The following is a 14,874-nucleotide window of genomic DNA, read 5'->3' as shown; positions in this document are numbered from 1 at the left end:
ACATCATAACCAACCCACCACCATCCTGCCGCAGTAACATTAGTGGGCTAACATTTCACCTTACTGATAAAACAAAAAAGTATAATTGGAGTAGTAGAAATATAGAAAGCTGCATTTTGTTTTGGCGTCTGTCATTTCACATGTTGTAAATAATGGCTGTAATAAAATCACAAGACTCTGTTAGAAATGGAGAGGGAGAGCTAGAATTCTTGTGGTATCTGCTGGGGAGACAACTATACTATTTTATAGGAACGTGAAACAGTTCTGCCATGATTTACACACAATCTAGGTTCATGTGGAATTTGAAAGCTCACGTTCTAACCATGAAAAAAAATGCAGTGTAAAAATGACCCTTCCTTTCCAAAAATGCAAAAGCTAACAACAAGAGGCAGGCATACAATCACACTAATGGAGAATTCCAGTTTCACTACTCATCCATCCGATTTGTTGGCCAAAAACTGCACATGCGTGCACACATGGATGAAAACGGGATGAGTTAATAACGAAAGCGGCATATTTTTCTGCACATGTCAAATTTATTCAACGCATCTTTAGTATCGTATGTTTCATAGTGTGCTTTCATAATTATACATTAGTTTAGATCATACAGTAATACATCTGACAAAAAGGTGTATCTTAAAAAAAAAACATTAGGATTTGGTATCAATAAAGCTGTTACACAAGCCTTTTTTTTGTCAAGCAGTGAAACAACAATCAAATATTGCTCTGTCAGACTTAACAGACAAGGTCATATGAGTCATGAGTCTCTTAATATTGCTAAGCAACAAGGCACATTCAACTATTGTACATGTTTCGTCTCCCAAAATGTTTTACATCCTCAAACTTGCCTTGGACATCCAATTTATAGCAGAACACAAACTGTACAATTGTCTCCCTCCGGAAATCAAATAAAATCAGATCAAAACAAACAAAAACGATTCCAAAAATTATACAACTGGTACTGATCAGAAATCTAATGGTTCTTTGGCTTTTAAGTGAAGCAACAGTCTTGGCATATTGCACCCGCCTTGGAGTGAAGTCTGCAAAAATAATAACCCTTGGGAAACATTTTGAGGACTTTCTCAAATTGAGCATTAGGTCCAAACCTTTTCATAGGCAATCAGGCTTTGGCTGGCTTTCAATTACACGTCAATTTTCAAAAGTGCTCTATTATAGGAGCTGCTGTGTGTATATAAGAACATGTACTGAATATGAGTTAAGATTTAAATGCTACTTTACACGCCCCAGCATGGGACCTCACCCCTTTCCCAAATTTGACAGACTATTTTAAAATGACGCTGACATTGGGTGAAATTAAGTAAAAAGTACAATATCTAAGGGTAAAGAAAAGAACAATCAGTTTATAAAATGTCATTTTGTTTGAAATCCCCGTTTCATTCATTGTTTGTTTTTTTTTTTTGTTTTTTACAAAAGACAAACCATGACATATTTCATCAAAGTCAGGGCCTGTTTAAAGTTAAGAGTCAATATGATTTATACCCAGGATACATTGGAAGTGATTTTTCGTTAATGGATGTGTCTTTCTGGCTAGAAATATTGCAAGTGTCAACAAAGACTGACAAGTTGTATTACATCCACCCATCTATCTTCTAATTAACATATTCCTGTTCAGTGGTGTTGGAGCCAATTCCAGCTGCCCAAGACAGACTTCACCAAAAACAACAATAACAGCCCTTCACAGCATCACTGAGAGGCAAATCTTGATGATTTTTTAGCAAAATCTAAAGCATTCGACTTTCCCGACTTAAGGAAGAGAATGAATATTTATTGACACGGAATTTTGTGTTGAAAATTTTTACTTGGCATGGGCCGATTACCGGTTTAAAAGTCAAGGTTTCAACAACCATTAAAACTGCCTGTCACCAGTTATGCATGAGATTTTCTTTTCTTTGAGGCAATTCCAAAGCAGGCAATATCTCGCTGCAATATGATCAGTTGCTTGCAGAGTTCACTAAGCAAGCCACATGGTCAAAGTTAATTACGTGAGGCCAGACGCTTTTTCTCCCCCTCCTTCTCGGCTGAGCACAGAGGGGAGCGGTGAGCAGAGCACACCGTAGAGAGCAACTGTGCCAACTCCAGCATGCCTTTTTGCTCTTGCGATGAATATGCATTGTCATGAAAAAAAATAAACACATGGTGCCAACGGGTTCTAGTTAGCCCCCAAGGACAACATGAGTAGCCTAGAGGTCTGTTCTAAAAACAGTTTACCAGTGATGGGACACTGTGACTTACTAAGAAGAAGTAAAACAGATTAAGAAAGTTAATATTTATTTCTTCTTTCATTTATTATAACTTAACACGGTACGTGTTTCTTAATGTCCAACAAATATCAGGGATGAGAATGACAGCTGAGAAAAAAAGTCTGAATAACTTACTTGTTGACTAGGGGTGGGGGAGGGAACTAAAACTTGGACGCTGCTAACACCAATCAGATATAAGGCACATTAAATAAGGTAAAAGGCACGGATGACATTATGCGGCAGCTAATGCTAACGTTAGCACACATCCATTGGTAGCAGCAGGACTTAAACCTAACCGATAAACACGTTAAATGGCAACACCACTCACCTCCCATGGATGCACAATGGAAAAGGCTAAAACATTCCCATCCCTGAAATAGTCTATATTTTGTTTTAAAATTGGATTGTGTACTGCAGAAAAATATTTTTATTTACCCAAGTATTTTAAAATTGTGCATTTTAGACCTGCAATTTGAATAGAGTGGTACGGCACCGTTTTGCTCACATTTATCCTCCTGCCCAGAATCTAATATTGACCCATGCCTCATATTTATTATCGTTAATGCACCTCATCAAGTAAGAAAAAAATCCCTTAAACTCAAAATTTGGCTTTGGCACCACAAATGTTGGACTTAACAGTAAAGTTACATGCAGGCGACATGCTGGTTGGACCACTTGGGTTAGGGAATTGCAGGACTATGCAACAGTCACCTGGCAGCATCAAATGGAGTTATAATCCTTTCCAAGCCAATGAAACGGGAACAAAACACCACAAAGTTCATGTTAAATAAGCCAAACTCAAGTGTCTTAAAATCATACCGTCTTTATGTCCATTTTAACTTCGAATTAGCCATCTAACATCTAATCCGACACAATTTTTCAATGAGTGGCGTGAAATTGTAAGGTTTTGTCTCTTTGAGAGACACGGGGGTATAAAACGCCGGATTAGCTGCATGTCTGACACCAGCAACAAAGACCAGTCAGGTTGTACAAAGAAGAGAGGAGGCAAAAGAAGTGATGCAAGAGATGGCTTCTGGAAAGGTGGCGGAGGTGCCATCCACCATGGAGAGCGATGCTGACGTATTTGTTCACGGGAAAGGCAGAGCACAAGGCGACTAACAGGTGTCTTGACGATTCCCGCCACCAGCCCACTGCCCCCTCCTCAGCCCACTCACACTTACCGAGTTCAAGTTGTTCACGTGCTTACCGTGAATGCAATTTGTCCCTCATCATCGTCTCCCTTTGTGTCGGAGCACACATGACGAGTTCAGCAGTATGCCCATCACTTAAAGCTTTAACATGTCTCTGATTGGAGTCGATCGTCATCCCTTCAACCATTTGTCCACATGCAATCAGACTCTTGAATCAATTTCAAAAAACACCGACAAGAGAGAAATAAAAGCAAGAAAAAGAGCAGGAAATACATAAAAGGATAACATCCTGATTTCTCCGCAATGACCATCTTCTTCTGTCATTGTTTCCTCGGTCATGTTCCAAATAAATCACAAATAAGCACACATGTTCCGAGAAAAAAAAACACCAAAATATCAGTTATTCCTTGGCCTTACTTATAAAATTACAATATTCCAACCGTATTAATCCCCAAAATAGAACATATAAACATAAATAGATCAATTAGTATCGCTGGATCATTTCTCTTGAAATAGGAGGCGAACGCCACCATAACATCGTGACAAGCTGGCACCTGATTGGCTAAAGCAGAGCTGGGCTTGAGGTCAAATGATTGGAGGATGGAAGAGTGCATCGTGTGTGTGTGTGTGTGTGTGAGGGATAACAGAGAATCTGGATCATCATCTGGAGTTCAGTCTCGGAGCCGTCTGAAAGAAATGCAGAAGAGACAAAAGTCACATGATGTGCACAAACCAGAAGTGACAACACCAACTTTTCCATTCTGACGTTTACTTGGACTGAGTGGCTTTCATCAGATACTGGAGTTTGCTGCGGGGTAGTACCAGTCAGTGAAACTGTGTTGAGAAACTAAGTTGAACTTCAACTGAGCCCACAATAGGAGTCAGCCAACATTGAGCTTAAAGGGGCAAAAAACAAGCCATGCCCTCTGCTCACGAAACAGTTTCACCACCATGAATGACAAAGATTTGGGTTCTTGACGCCCACCCAAAAAGGTTTGTCAATGCCTTTAGAAGTGTTTGGCACATAGATGCCACCAGATAGAGCCAAAGCCAGCAACATGATTATTTCAGACATGTTTTTCAGGGGATAATGGCCCACAAAATCCACAAGGAGAATTTGCAAATGCCAAACTGCAATTTCGTGGCTTAGACTCTGTATTATCATGGCTTTGAATATGTGGTAATATGGCAAACACTGGCCACTAATATTCAAGGGAAGATGCCTATCCAGTACAGGGAGAATTTCAGGATACCACTAAATGAAATGACCGTTTGATTATAGTATTCAAAAAGAGAGAATTTGACCACTCACCACAGATAGGTGCCCATTCTTAGCCTTCGCCACCAATAGCTCTGATCCAGGTGTGAAGTCAATGAACCCTTCTTTTCCTTGGCCCACAGTAAATTTTATACTGGAGGGGAAGCACAATGACGATTAGGTGTAGGCATGGGCCGATATTCGATCCTGACTGATGATAACCGAGAGAGCATAAATATTCCAGTATTAAAAGTACAAGTCTAAAATATCTTCTTTTTTTTAATGTTTGGATAAAGAAAAACAATATTTTATTTTGCAAACAAAATAGAGAATGGTTGGTCTATTATTACAAGAACAAACATAATACCACAACAAGAAACAATGTTTCCATGTTTTTCCTGAAGAAAATGTAAACGTCACGGTGCAGGATGAGTCGTGTATGTGAGCTTTTGAATTAAAAAATTGGTTGACCCTCATTTCACGCCAAATGTTTCCTCTCGCTGCAAAGCAGACCTTCACAACAGTTTTAAGTTCTCCCGCAAAATGTCTTGATAAACGTTCATTGTGTTTGAATGACAGGTAATCTGCCTAAACCCGAGCAAGTAAAACAGTTGCACCTGTAGCTATTATTTTTTTGGGAGGGACATCAATAACTCCCTCCGTGGTGCCCTCGGTGTGTGTTCACTGTTTTACCCATCCCGGATTTGTCAACAGAAATGCGAGTGTGCGCCAAAGATTTCTCTTAAGTGCTAAGCCGCACTCTCGGTTTGTTGTTCACCTCACTGAGCATTTGGCACTGTGCTCTTGCATTCGACTTCCCGAGACGGTCACTTCTGGGGAGAGCAGCAACAGTGCTGAATTTTGTGCATTTATCGACAATTTCTTCGACAAATCTTACCTTGGCCTGTTTATTCATGCAAATTCCATTCTTAATCGTAGATTCACTGAAAGCTTTTGTGCGAGGCATGGTTCATATCCGGTAACGCTTTTTGAGCCACAAACAGTAGCTTATGGGCGTGCGAAATAATTTACCATAAATTATTATGGTGCATCATTAAAAAAAAAAAAAAAAAAGGAGTATAAATAAAAACAAACATACGATTAGCTTTAGCATTAGGATTATGTAGGGATCCATGGGAAAAAAAAGTTTGAGAACCCTTGGTATTGGTCCAACTGTTTTCAATAAAATAAGTGTGATTTTCAAAATCTTCTGAGAGCAGTTTATAATTTTCAGGCGACAAAATGCTCATTGTGAAAACAAACCGTTAAAAAAAATAACGCAATTCATGCCTTATGAATTGAAAATAACACACTTTTGTCACCTATTCTGTAATAATAATCACTGACGATGATGTAATGTGTGCTCTCGCCCAACGCAAACAGTTGCCCAAAGTTCTTACCTGCCCTGGTTGATGTTGATGCTGTTTACTTTGTCAGCACATATGGCGATTTTGGTCAAGGTCTCAATCACGTGGTCACTTTGTAGAACAACATCTCCCTGTGGAATTTAAACCCAAATATGAATGTGTTATGTTAAGCAAAAACACAGTGAGTCCAGCGCTTGTGCACACTACCTTCTGTTTGTTGTCATCACTGGGCACGTGCAGAACAAACAGGCCATCACTGAGGGAGCTGACAGAGATACCTACGCAGGAAGTTTCAATGAACAAGGGGCTGTCGAGAGAAAACCAGTCGCTTGGCAGTTGACTTCTGACCTTTGAGAGCATCGTAGTCAATGCGTTGCTTGATTTTGGCATCTTCCACAATAATGGCACAGTTTGCCGTAAGGAGCAGCTGGCGTGGACGGGCCTTGTAGCCCTTCCTGTCGTATTTAGTGACTGGCACCGCATACTGGACAGAGGAGTGGATGACTAAAAAAAAAATCGAATCAACTAGCGAGTCTGAATGGAACTGGACTCAACTAACCTTCAACTTTTCATTTCCAAGACTCTGCAGGGCCTTGGGGTTTATGTTCTCACCATCTGAGCAGAATTGACGAGTCAGCACTTGATATTGTGTGTTGCATGTGAAGTTCACATTGTGAACATTCAAAAGGTTTCAAGACACTTACCCAATCGAGTGCTGACAAACAGCTTGGGCACACTTTGTGGGTAGTTGTCTTTCTTGTCCTTAAATATCTCACTTGCGATTAGCTTCTGCTCCATCTAGCCATACAGGATTGAAAAATAAAGCGGTCGGTCAAATGTTGTAAATCACATTGCGGAGCACAGCGTGACAGCGGACTGAACAAGCATCACCTGGTGTTTCCATTCAGGGCTGATCTTCTTGCAGTAGATCCACACCATGTTCTGCATGCAGAGTTTGCGCAGATGTTCAGAAGCCTAAAAACACAGACAGTGGTGTGGAAGGTTATTAGAGTTGATGAAAACTAACCAAACATCTCAAATCAAAAAAGCATTTTTGTGAATAGAATATCGTAAAAATGAGAATGCTTTAAAAAAAAAAGTTGCTAACTGAAACAAGGGCACAATTTTATGAAACTGACCAAAACTAACTAAAAGTATAGTGATAATGTCCCTCGTTTTTAATCTTTGTCGGTCAATATCACATGGGCTTCTGGAGCTCATTTTAAATGTATTTATTTTGGTATTAATGTAGAGTACGTCCATACAGAAGGTGGAAGGCCAAACGGTTGCTTGAGAATAAGGGATGCTTGTCCAACTGCCTTCCCTTTTCAAAACTGTTTTTCTTATGGCTCTCGGCTTCTTTCCTTGTCTGCCAAAATTGGTATTTTAAGTTGGTGGTTCAGCAGAGCACGTCGGGCACTCATGTCATTCAAATCTAGTGTTCCAAAATGCTTGAGAGCTGTGTGCGTGGGCAATTCCTACCTCTGTAAGAGCTGCTGGTGGCGTCGGCCAGCTTTTGTCCAGAACGTTCTTTGGCAGGTTCCTGCGCAACTTCATGAGGAAAGAGTAGCGCACGTAATCCAGAAAATACTCATTCTCCGGACAGCGTTCCTTGTGGCGGTAAATGAAGCCTTTGATGAACCTGGGTGTGATGAAACAAAATCGCAATCCAGTTACCAGTTGACTTCATTCCATGACCAAGCCTGGAACTCAATTACTCATTCATCAAATCACTTTTCCCCTTTGAAATGAGTCGAAATGCCATTCAAGCACCCCCCCCCCCCAAAAAAAGGCTACATTTTTTTGGTTCCATATTTAAAAAAAAGAAAAATAGCACTGCAGTGTAAAATATAAGATAAAATAGAATTTAAATGAATAAACGGGGTTGTTAAAGTGTAGCTAAGATGACAAACCCGCAGTTTAGTCCATTCTTGTGTGGTATGCCTTTAAGGGGCATATTGGCCAGTTTCCAGGTGGTTTGTGTGGCATTGTTTCAATGGCGTTTGAGTGTATTCATCTGTATTTGTGTGTTTGACTCATTTAATTAACATCTGAAAGTTTATCAGCCATTGTGGTGCCTTTATTGCCCCACTTCATTCGAGCAGTAGCACATCTAATACTCGCTCAAAACTCACATTTTAGTCACATTTCAGCCTCCCCCCCAAAAATATTGACCAGGCAACAGCTCGAAACACTGGAAGTTGGGGCAGTTAGTTGTACAGTAAATCAAGGTGCCGCTGTACAAATATTTTGTTTGACTTGAGTAAACAAAACTTGTAAACAAAACTGACTTTCTTGTCTGTGTGTACCTGCGGATGGTGTCAGCAGCCTGCCGCCTGCGTTTGGCCCTGCGCCTGGCTAAGATCCCCCTCCACCACGCCTGAATGGCAATAGCTGATAAAACACAATTTTTTTTTTTAATAGGGTTTCAATAATTCATGTACAAATTACATCAGGAGAAGGTGAGAGTTGATCTACTATTCCTTACCTGAAGTTCTAAGTTTCTGGTACTTGGACCTCTGGCTGTAGCCCCTCCATGCTGCCTGCAACATGATGGCTGTGAGAGGGCACCAGGCAAAAATACAGATTAACTTCGAGATACAGTACTTATTTAACCGACCACGTTAACCAGACAATTCCAGTTAGCTTAAATGAAGCATATAATCTATGAGCAAAATTGTATCATGTTTAAAGTTTCATTTAATTTGGGCACATCTAGACGTTTGGGTGCGTATCTAGCGCCCACAAATGCCTGTGCGCAAAAGCGTCGGCCATCTGGGCGGAGGGCTTTTGAAATCATCCACAATTATCACGTCAAAGCAAGGGGGCGATTGACGATTTGAGAACGCCTGTCGCGCCCAGGCGACATTTGTCCTCTGCAAAGTCTGCAACTTGTTGATTCATTGTAGACCAGATAGAAAGGCGTCAAGGTACCGGTGGTTCAAAGCTTAAACCAAGGTAACCAATCACTACCGAGGGGCCGGACAAGGGGCGTGGTATGCAAATATCGGGGGCAGTGTTTTTCTTGTATTTTGCATATGTAACAATAAAAGTTCAAACTGGCGGACAGGGAACTCTGAGCGCGATTACCGGGGCAACAACCGTAGTTTGCCCTCAGAGATCCCTCCTGCTGTTAACTCATTCACTCCCAAAAAAATATTTATATGTCTTTTCACACTCCGCACGTTCAACCCCAGATACTTTTTTTTTCTTCAATTTTTCCAAGACTTAGGGTAAAAAAAAATGGGGTCTAGAATTGGCTGGTACTGAATGAGTTAATGAAGACAATTTTCCCTGTGTGCCGAGTCATTTCTTTAACTTTGTCCGAGAAAAACTGACAATCCTTTTATATGAAATTTCACCAAGGGATAAAACATCATTCAATACAAATGTCCTGCTGGCAATACAATATTTCTGCAGGTGAAACATTCCTCTCAAATCAATTATTGCACGCAACTCTAATTTTCTCATCAGTTGCTTTCTCAAAAAAACATGGCCACAGACACAATTGCGGGCGAAAAGCTTTCAAGAAGACCATCAATATTGTGTATGTTGTGAAAGTGGCTCTCACCAAGACTATGCTTCCTGGTCTCGAGGGCTTCCTCCGTGGCAAATAAGGTCTTGGGGAAACGGATGAAAATTTTTGATCTGCAAAGTGGAGTTTAATCAAAAGTGTATTTAGCATATTAATACATACTTTTATATATCTTGCCTAGTCACTCTTAGAGAGTTTTATACATACTGTATGACCATTTTGTTTCCTCATCTGAGCATGTGTGTCAGTGTGTGTTAATGACCTGCCCAGCTTGTACTCTTCAGGCTTGTATCCCAGGTGCTTGACCAATATTGCGACTCCGTCGGACAGTTTGCCCTTCCAGTTTGGCCAAGTCTCTGGGCACAGGGACTTGTACCTAAATGGAATAGAATAATAGATTTGCAGGGCTGAAATATCAGCGTAATGTTTACAATATCAAACCATCAAATATGTACATACGAGTGCTACCACAACAGAAAAGCTTTAATTTTGTAGACAGAATGATTTATAATGAAATAAAATGTCTCCGGCAAAAGAGGGCTGGCTGAAATCACATGGAGCTTGCGATGTTGTATGCTTTCTTTCTAACCAAAAGCCTGTGAAAGCCTTCTCACGCACTGAGCAGGCCAAAAAGAGAAGGTGTTTTCTCATTAAACTAAATAATGTGTGATAAAGTAAATCGAGTTTGATGGATATCAAAAAGTTAAGATTCATTCACCTGTAATGAATCAAATTTAAACACCTAAGCACTTACAGGATCTCATTTCAGGCTTTCCCAGAATGTTATAGAGAGCTTAGGTAATACAGTGCATTTATTCACAGGCAGAACGACTACCGAACACCAAATCATGAAAAGTACCACAATGAAATCAGTGTTGTTCTGTCATAAACAAATACAACTGTTGTTTCATGTTAACAGCAGTGACAGAAAAATTAAAGATTGATATCATTGGGAAAGTTTTACAATTTCAAACGTGACGTTCAAAGAACTTTGAGGTGCTCTGAACACATGTCATTTGGAAGAATAAACGGCCAGAGCATTTTCAGCGATTCTTCTCGGGTTTACATAGTTTGAAGTGGATTTTCAACTCTTGGGTCAAATCAGCACACACTGGGTGACTGAGCTTCGGCTGGTGGCTCCAACACGTGCATATTGTTTAATGGCTTGGCACAGGATGAAATTGGTGGATTGTATCCTAACTATAAGAGGAAAAACAAAATTCACCTCTGCAGGAAGACCTCGTAGCGCCGTCTGTAAGCAAAGCCGGCTCGCCTCACCCTCAGATTCTCCATCAGTCCCAGATACTTGACCTGGTGACGGATCAAAACATCGTCAAAGCGACCTGAGAACGAGAGGAGGGGGTAGAAGGGTTCGAGTCGGGTCACAAGAGCCTGAGAAAAATGTAAAGCCCGTTGGAAAAAATGAACAAGAAAAAATTAGCAGTAGGAGTGACAAAGAGAAACAGTGTGAGCTAACAAAAGGACAACTGTAAGGGGAAAACAAAGGACATCGCAGTATACGAACGACCAGATGGGGAGTTTACTCCATGGCCAGTGACGTGGTCACAACACAGAATGTTTTGCTTGCAATTACCATCAACGGGATTAAAATGACATCTATGAAGAACATATTAGTTTATGGAAGCTGCTAAGCTGCTTCAGCTTTGTTTACAGCCCAAGAATGGTTACATGAGGCTGACATTACACTTTTGAAGCGCTGGAGTAAGAGTCCCACAGAAAATGCAGAGTTCACACATGATCTTGACTATGCAGTCCTGTTATGCTCCAGATAGAGTAACAGTCAAACATCTGAAGACATCTTCTCGTTTATTAGCATTCCAAACAATGTCCAAACGTCCGACACGTACTTTACAATGCAGAATGGCACAGTTTTCATCCAATCCTAAAATAACATCACGCTCCCTTCAAATGTGTGAATTGCAGAGAACAAATGTCGTACTTTACCTTGCATCTGTAAATAGGTAGAAATAAACTACTTAAGAGGAAAACACAGGACTATAGCCAGAGAGAAATGATAATTTGAGATATCTACGACTTCACACCCTTAATTAGCAAAATTGAATTTGAGTCCAATAGTTCACTTGTTGACCCACAACATTTTACATGGGAAAAGATATGACTTCATACTTGCTTGCTTGGAGTCATTGGGCTTGATGCAGCGAACATATGACGGTTCCTTGGACATGAGGATCTCCATGAGTTTTGCCAGACTGGCCTTGAACTGGGTTGCTGCCTGGAAAGGCAGACAAAAACAAGACAGACAACGGATGAGGACGGCAGGTCCAATCGAGTATGAAAACTTGATGAAAAGTGATGAGAGAGGAAATTGATGCTGGATGGGTCCACACTTTGGGGGGGCCCCGACATCAAAAAGGAAGAGTGACGGCGAGCGTGAACATTGGCTATCGTGGAGGAGGGTGAATTTTGCCTCACCAGCCAGTGACAGAACCCCGTTCAAGCTGTGTGGGTGTAAGGGAAGGTGCCATTCCTCAGTGAGTGGGCGGAGGTAGAGAATCCTCGCCAGACTGCCCACTCAACACCGAGGGAACACGTTTGTGCTTGTTTTGCAGTGGGAAGGTAGGTTGGAACGCATGAGAATGAGGTATATTACCGTGTCTGGACGTTTCTTGTCACTCAGCTCGTCCCTGTCGAAACACTGATTCAGGATCTTGTTCTCCGACATGCACATAACCTTCAAAGAGAAATGGAATTGTAAATTACCAAATCAGACACAAACCAGCTCATTAAAATATCGCTGTTGCCGTTTAGTCAATCAGTCTCACCTCTTTTAAGTTCCTAAAGAGCAGGTCATTGTTCTTGTCCAGAAAACCTGAAGACAGGATTCATTTGAAGTTGAAGTTGGATACATGCACGAAGCAAGTACAATTTTGTCACCAACTTATTTTAAATATAGCACTTAAAATGTCTTTTGTGTCAAATAAAGTCAACTCATATTTACTTCTTCAGTAAGTTATACATGTGTTTGCCAACTACAGTCAGCCATCCATCCATTTTGTAGACCAGTTGTCATAATTACGGCCGTGGCCGATCCTAGCTGTCTTGGGACGAGAGGCAGGTTACACACTGGACTGGTCAAAAGCCAATCAAAGGCCAGATCGATACATAATACCATCTCACATTCATACCTACGAACAATCTCAAGTCTTCAGTTAACCTAAAGTGCTTGTTTCGCCATGTGGGCGGAGCTAGAGAAAACCCTTGCAAGCACAGGGAGAACAATTACGACTCCACACAGGAAAGCCGGAGCAGAGATGCAAATCAACCTCAAACAAGAGAACCGAAAGGCCGACATGCTCACCCACTAGGACACCATAAAGCCTTTGTTTTTTAATTCTTCCCAGTGCAGTTGACAGCTTTTAGCAAAATATTGATTTTCACCTAACACCAACAGGTTAAGGTTTCATGTTTATTTCTCACTGACGATTTAAGCTTAGTTTTTCCCCAAACAGTGCAATTAAGTAGATGTACAACGCAAGTTATTTTCTTGTTTTTGAGTTTTTCGGATGGGCTTGAACGCATTGCTTTAATGCCACATTCAACCACATTTTGGGTCATGTTAGAGAGAGGGGTCAATTAACGGAAAGATCTGTCGTGAATTTTGCCATTCAGCTACTTGTTGGAAAACAGAAAGTCCTTCAAAAATTACATGATTATTTACAAATTACACTAAACAGTTACATGTGCATTCAAATGTTTCAAGTCACGTTACGGCCACCTGTAAAAGTCACAATTTAAGGTAATCAGGGAATTCCACCCGAGAGCCGGCTATCCTTAAATTTTTGTGAGCAGTGTATGTACCATTAACATTGTAGTTGACTTCGCCGGCATAATGTAGCAGTCGGAATTCGTCACGACCCATTAGCTTCCGCGTCTTTCCATCAGCAAGCTTATGACTGCAAGGGAAACACATATGTAGATAAACATACTGTAAATTCAACATGAAAATGCCTTAAAAGTTCTCCCGCAATGTCCAAGAAACAAATAGTGAAGCACAATGAGACCAGGCATGGAAAGAATATGGATTATACAGAATGTAGGAATAGAACTGACGTGACAAAGTGTGGATGACCTCCCACGGTGTTCTCCAGCTTCTCTAGGAAGGTTAAGTCGCTGGCATCTCCTGGTCTCAGACACTCTTCATCCTGGAGCGGGATCGGAAGAAAAGTATCAAGCGATTTGGATTGCAATCAGACCCCATAACAGTGAAAGGGCGATCAGTACTGAAATATGTTCTTGCAGTAAGAGTTTACAGAGCTGCTAACCTGAAGAAATTCACTTCTGGAACAATTTATCAGATTTAAAAAAAATTCGGCCAAGAACCGTGGGATGTTAACTCAGTATAATATACGTTTACACACGCGCGGTCACACACACACGCACACACACACAGAGGCTATTTTTTTCTCAACAAAGGCGGCCAACTCCAAACTTTTTAGTGCCACTAGTCATTTTCATGAGAAGTAAAAACCTCCGATTAAAAATATCATGCATCATTAGCGACACTCCACATTTTGCCACGTATTACTACCGTAATGACTAAGAAAGAAATGATCTGGACGAATGAGAATATCCACGAGCATCGATTAACCACACGGTGCTGTGGTGTATATACAGCGTTTGTTTTTCGATGATAGATACAGTTGTCATTAGTACGCGGTGTTTATCGTTCACAAACATCTACCGCTCATTAATAAGCAGTGACGCATTATGTCACCGGCTTTTAACCCTTTCATGCACCCTGTAATCTGATAACATGGTAAACTGTCCACTGTAGTAACCGCTGTCTTTGAAAGGGTTAATATCCATAATATTCAACGTTGCGGTCGTAACGTGGTAGCGTTAAAAGATTTCCTTATCAAAATACGGACAATCCGTAAGAGTTGGCAGCTTAAGTTTAAGATCATGATCATAATAATTGTTTTAGGTTGTAAGGGTTTACCTCTTCAATAGGACATTACCGAAAATTGACTTTTTAATTGCTTGTACGCAAACAGGCCTGTAGAGTTGCTGCGCACCCACCAAGTGTGAAATTCCCCAACAAAGATTATCTTCTGTAAACTGCCGGTTTCCCCAAAATTTGTCTGAGACTCAGACATTCTAAATTTTATGACAATAATCCCATGAGACATGAACAGTTGAGTGAATTTTCATAAGACCACCCTCACATCAAGTTTGTCCGTCCCTGACGCGGCCATTAGGTTGGGCAAAAGGTTGGCCATGTTGAAGTAACAGCTCCAACATGGAGGCGCTTACCATGTTA

The 14,874-nt window shown here is 40.8% G+C and overlaps 1 protein-coding gene across 4 annotated transcripts in view; it reads right to left on the bottom strand.

Annotated features, from left to right (window-relative positions):
- Window positions 1–517: 517 nt before the first annotated feature.
- LOC147197760 (unconventional myosin-Ic-like) overlaps window positions 518–14,874 on the bottom strand; it is a 62,612-nt gene continuing 48,255 nt past the window's right edge. For all 4 annotated transcript variants that reach the window (XM_086125034.1, XM_086125037.1, XM_086125036.1 and 1 more), the window contains 19 exons: window positions 13,665–13,756; window positions 13,413–13,507; window positions 12,377–12,423; window positions 12,205–12,285; window positions 11,721–11,826; window positions 10,798–10,915; window positions 9,835–9,948; window positions 9,609–9,685; window positions 8,526–8,594; window positions 8,347–8,431; window positions 7,520–7,679; window positions 6,929–7,012; window positions 6,742–6,835; window positions 6,597–6,652; window positions 6,386–6,521; window positions 6,245–6,315; window positions 6,071–6,168; window positions 4,725–4,824; window positions 518–4,099 (listed from right to left, as the gene is read on the bottom strand). In XM_086125034.1, the coding sequence (XP_085981160.1) occupies window positions 4,073–4,099; window positions 4,725–4,824; window positions 6,071–6,168; window positions 6,245–6,315; window positions 6,386–6,521; window positions 6,597–6,652; window positions 6,742–6,835; window positions 6,929–7,012; window positions 7,520–7,679; window positions 8,347–8,431; window positions 8,526–8,594; window positions 9,609–9,685; window positions 9,835–9,948; window positions 10,798–10,915; window positions 11,721–11,826; window positions 12,205–12,285; window positions 12,377–12,423; window positions 13,413–13,507; window positions 13,665–13,756 (1,710 nt within the window). In that variant the 3' untranslated portion in view covers window positions 518–4,072. The remainder of the gene's footprint in view (window positions 4,100–4,724; window positions 4,825–6,070; window positions 6,169–6,244; window positions 6,316–6,385; window positions 6,522–6,596; window positions 6,653–6,741; window positions 6,836–6,928; window positions 7,013–7,519; window positions 7,680–8,346; window positions 8,432–8,525; window positions 8,595–9,608; window positions 9,686–9,834; window positions 9,949–10,797; window positions 10,916–11,720; window positions 11,827–12,204; window positions 12,286–12,376; window positions 12,424–13,412; window positions 13,508–13,664; window positions 13,757–14,874) is intronic.

Source organism: Hippocampus guttulatus, chromosome 12 (genome assembly GCF_054856545.1).
Source record: "Hippocampus guttulatus isolate MCC_2025c chromosome 12, RoL_Hgut_1.0, whole genome shotgun sequence".
Classification (NCBI taxonomy): domain Eukaryota; kingdom Metazoa; phylum Chordata; class Actinopteri; order Syngnathiformes; family Syngnathidae; genus Hippocampus; species Hippocampus guttulatus.
This window is presented reverse-complemented; position numbering and strand designations above follow the sequence as displayed.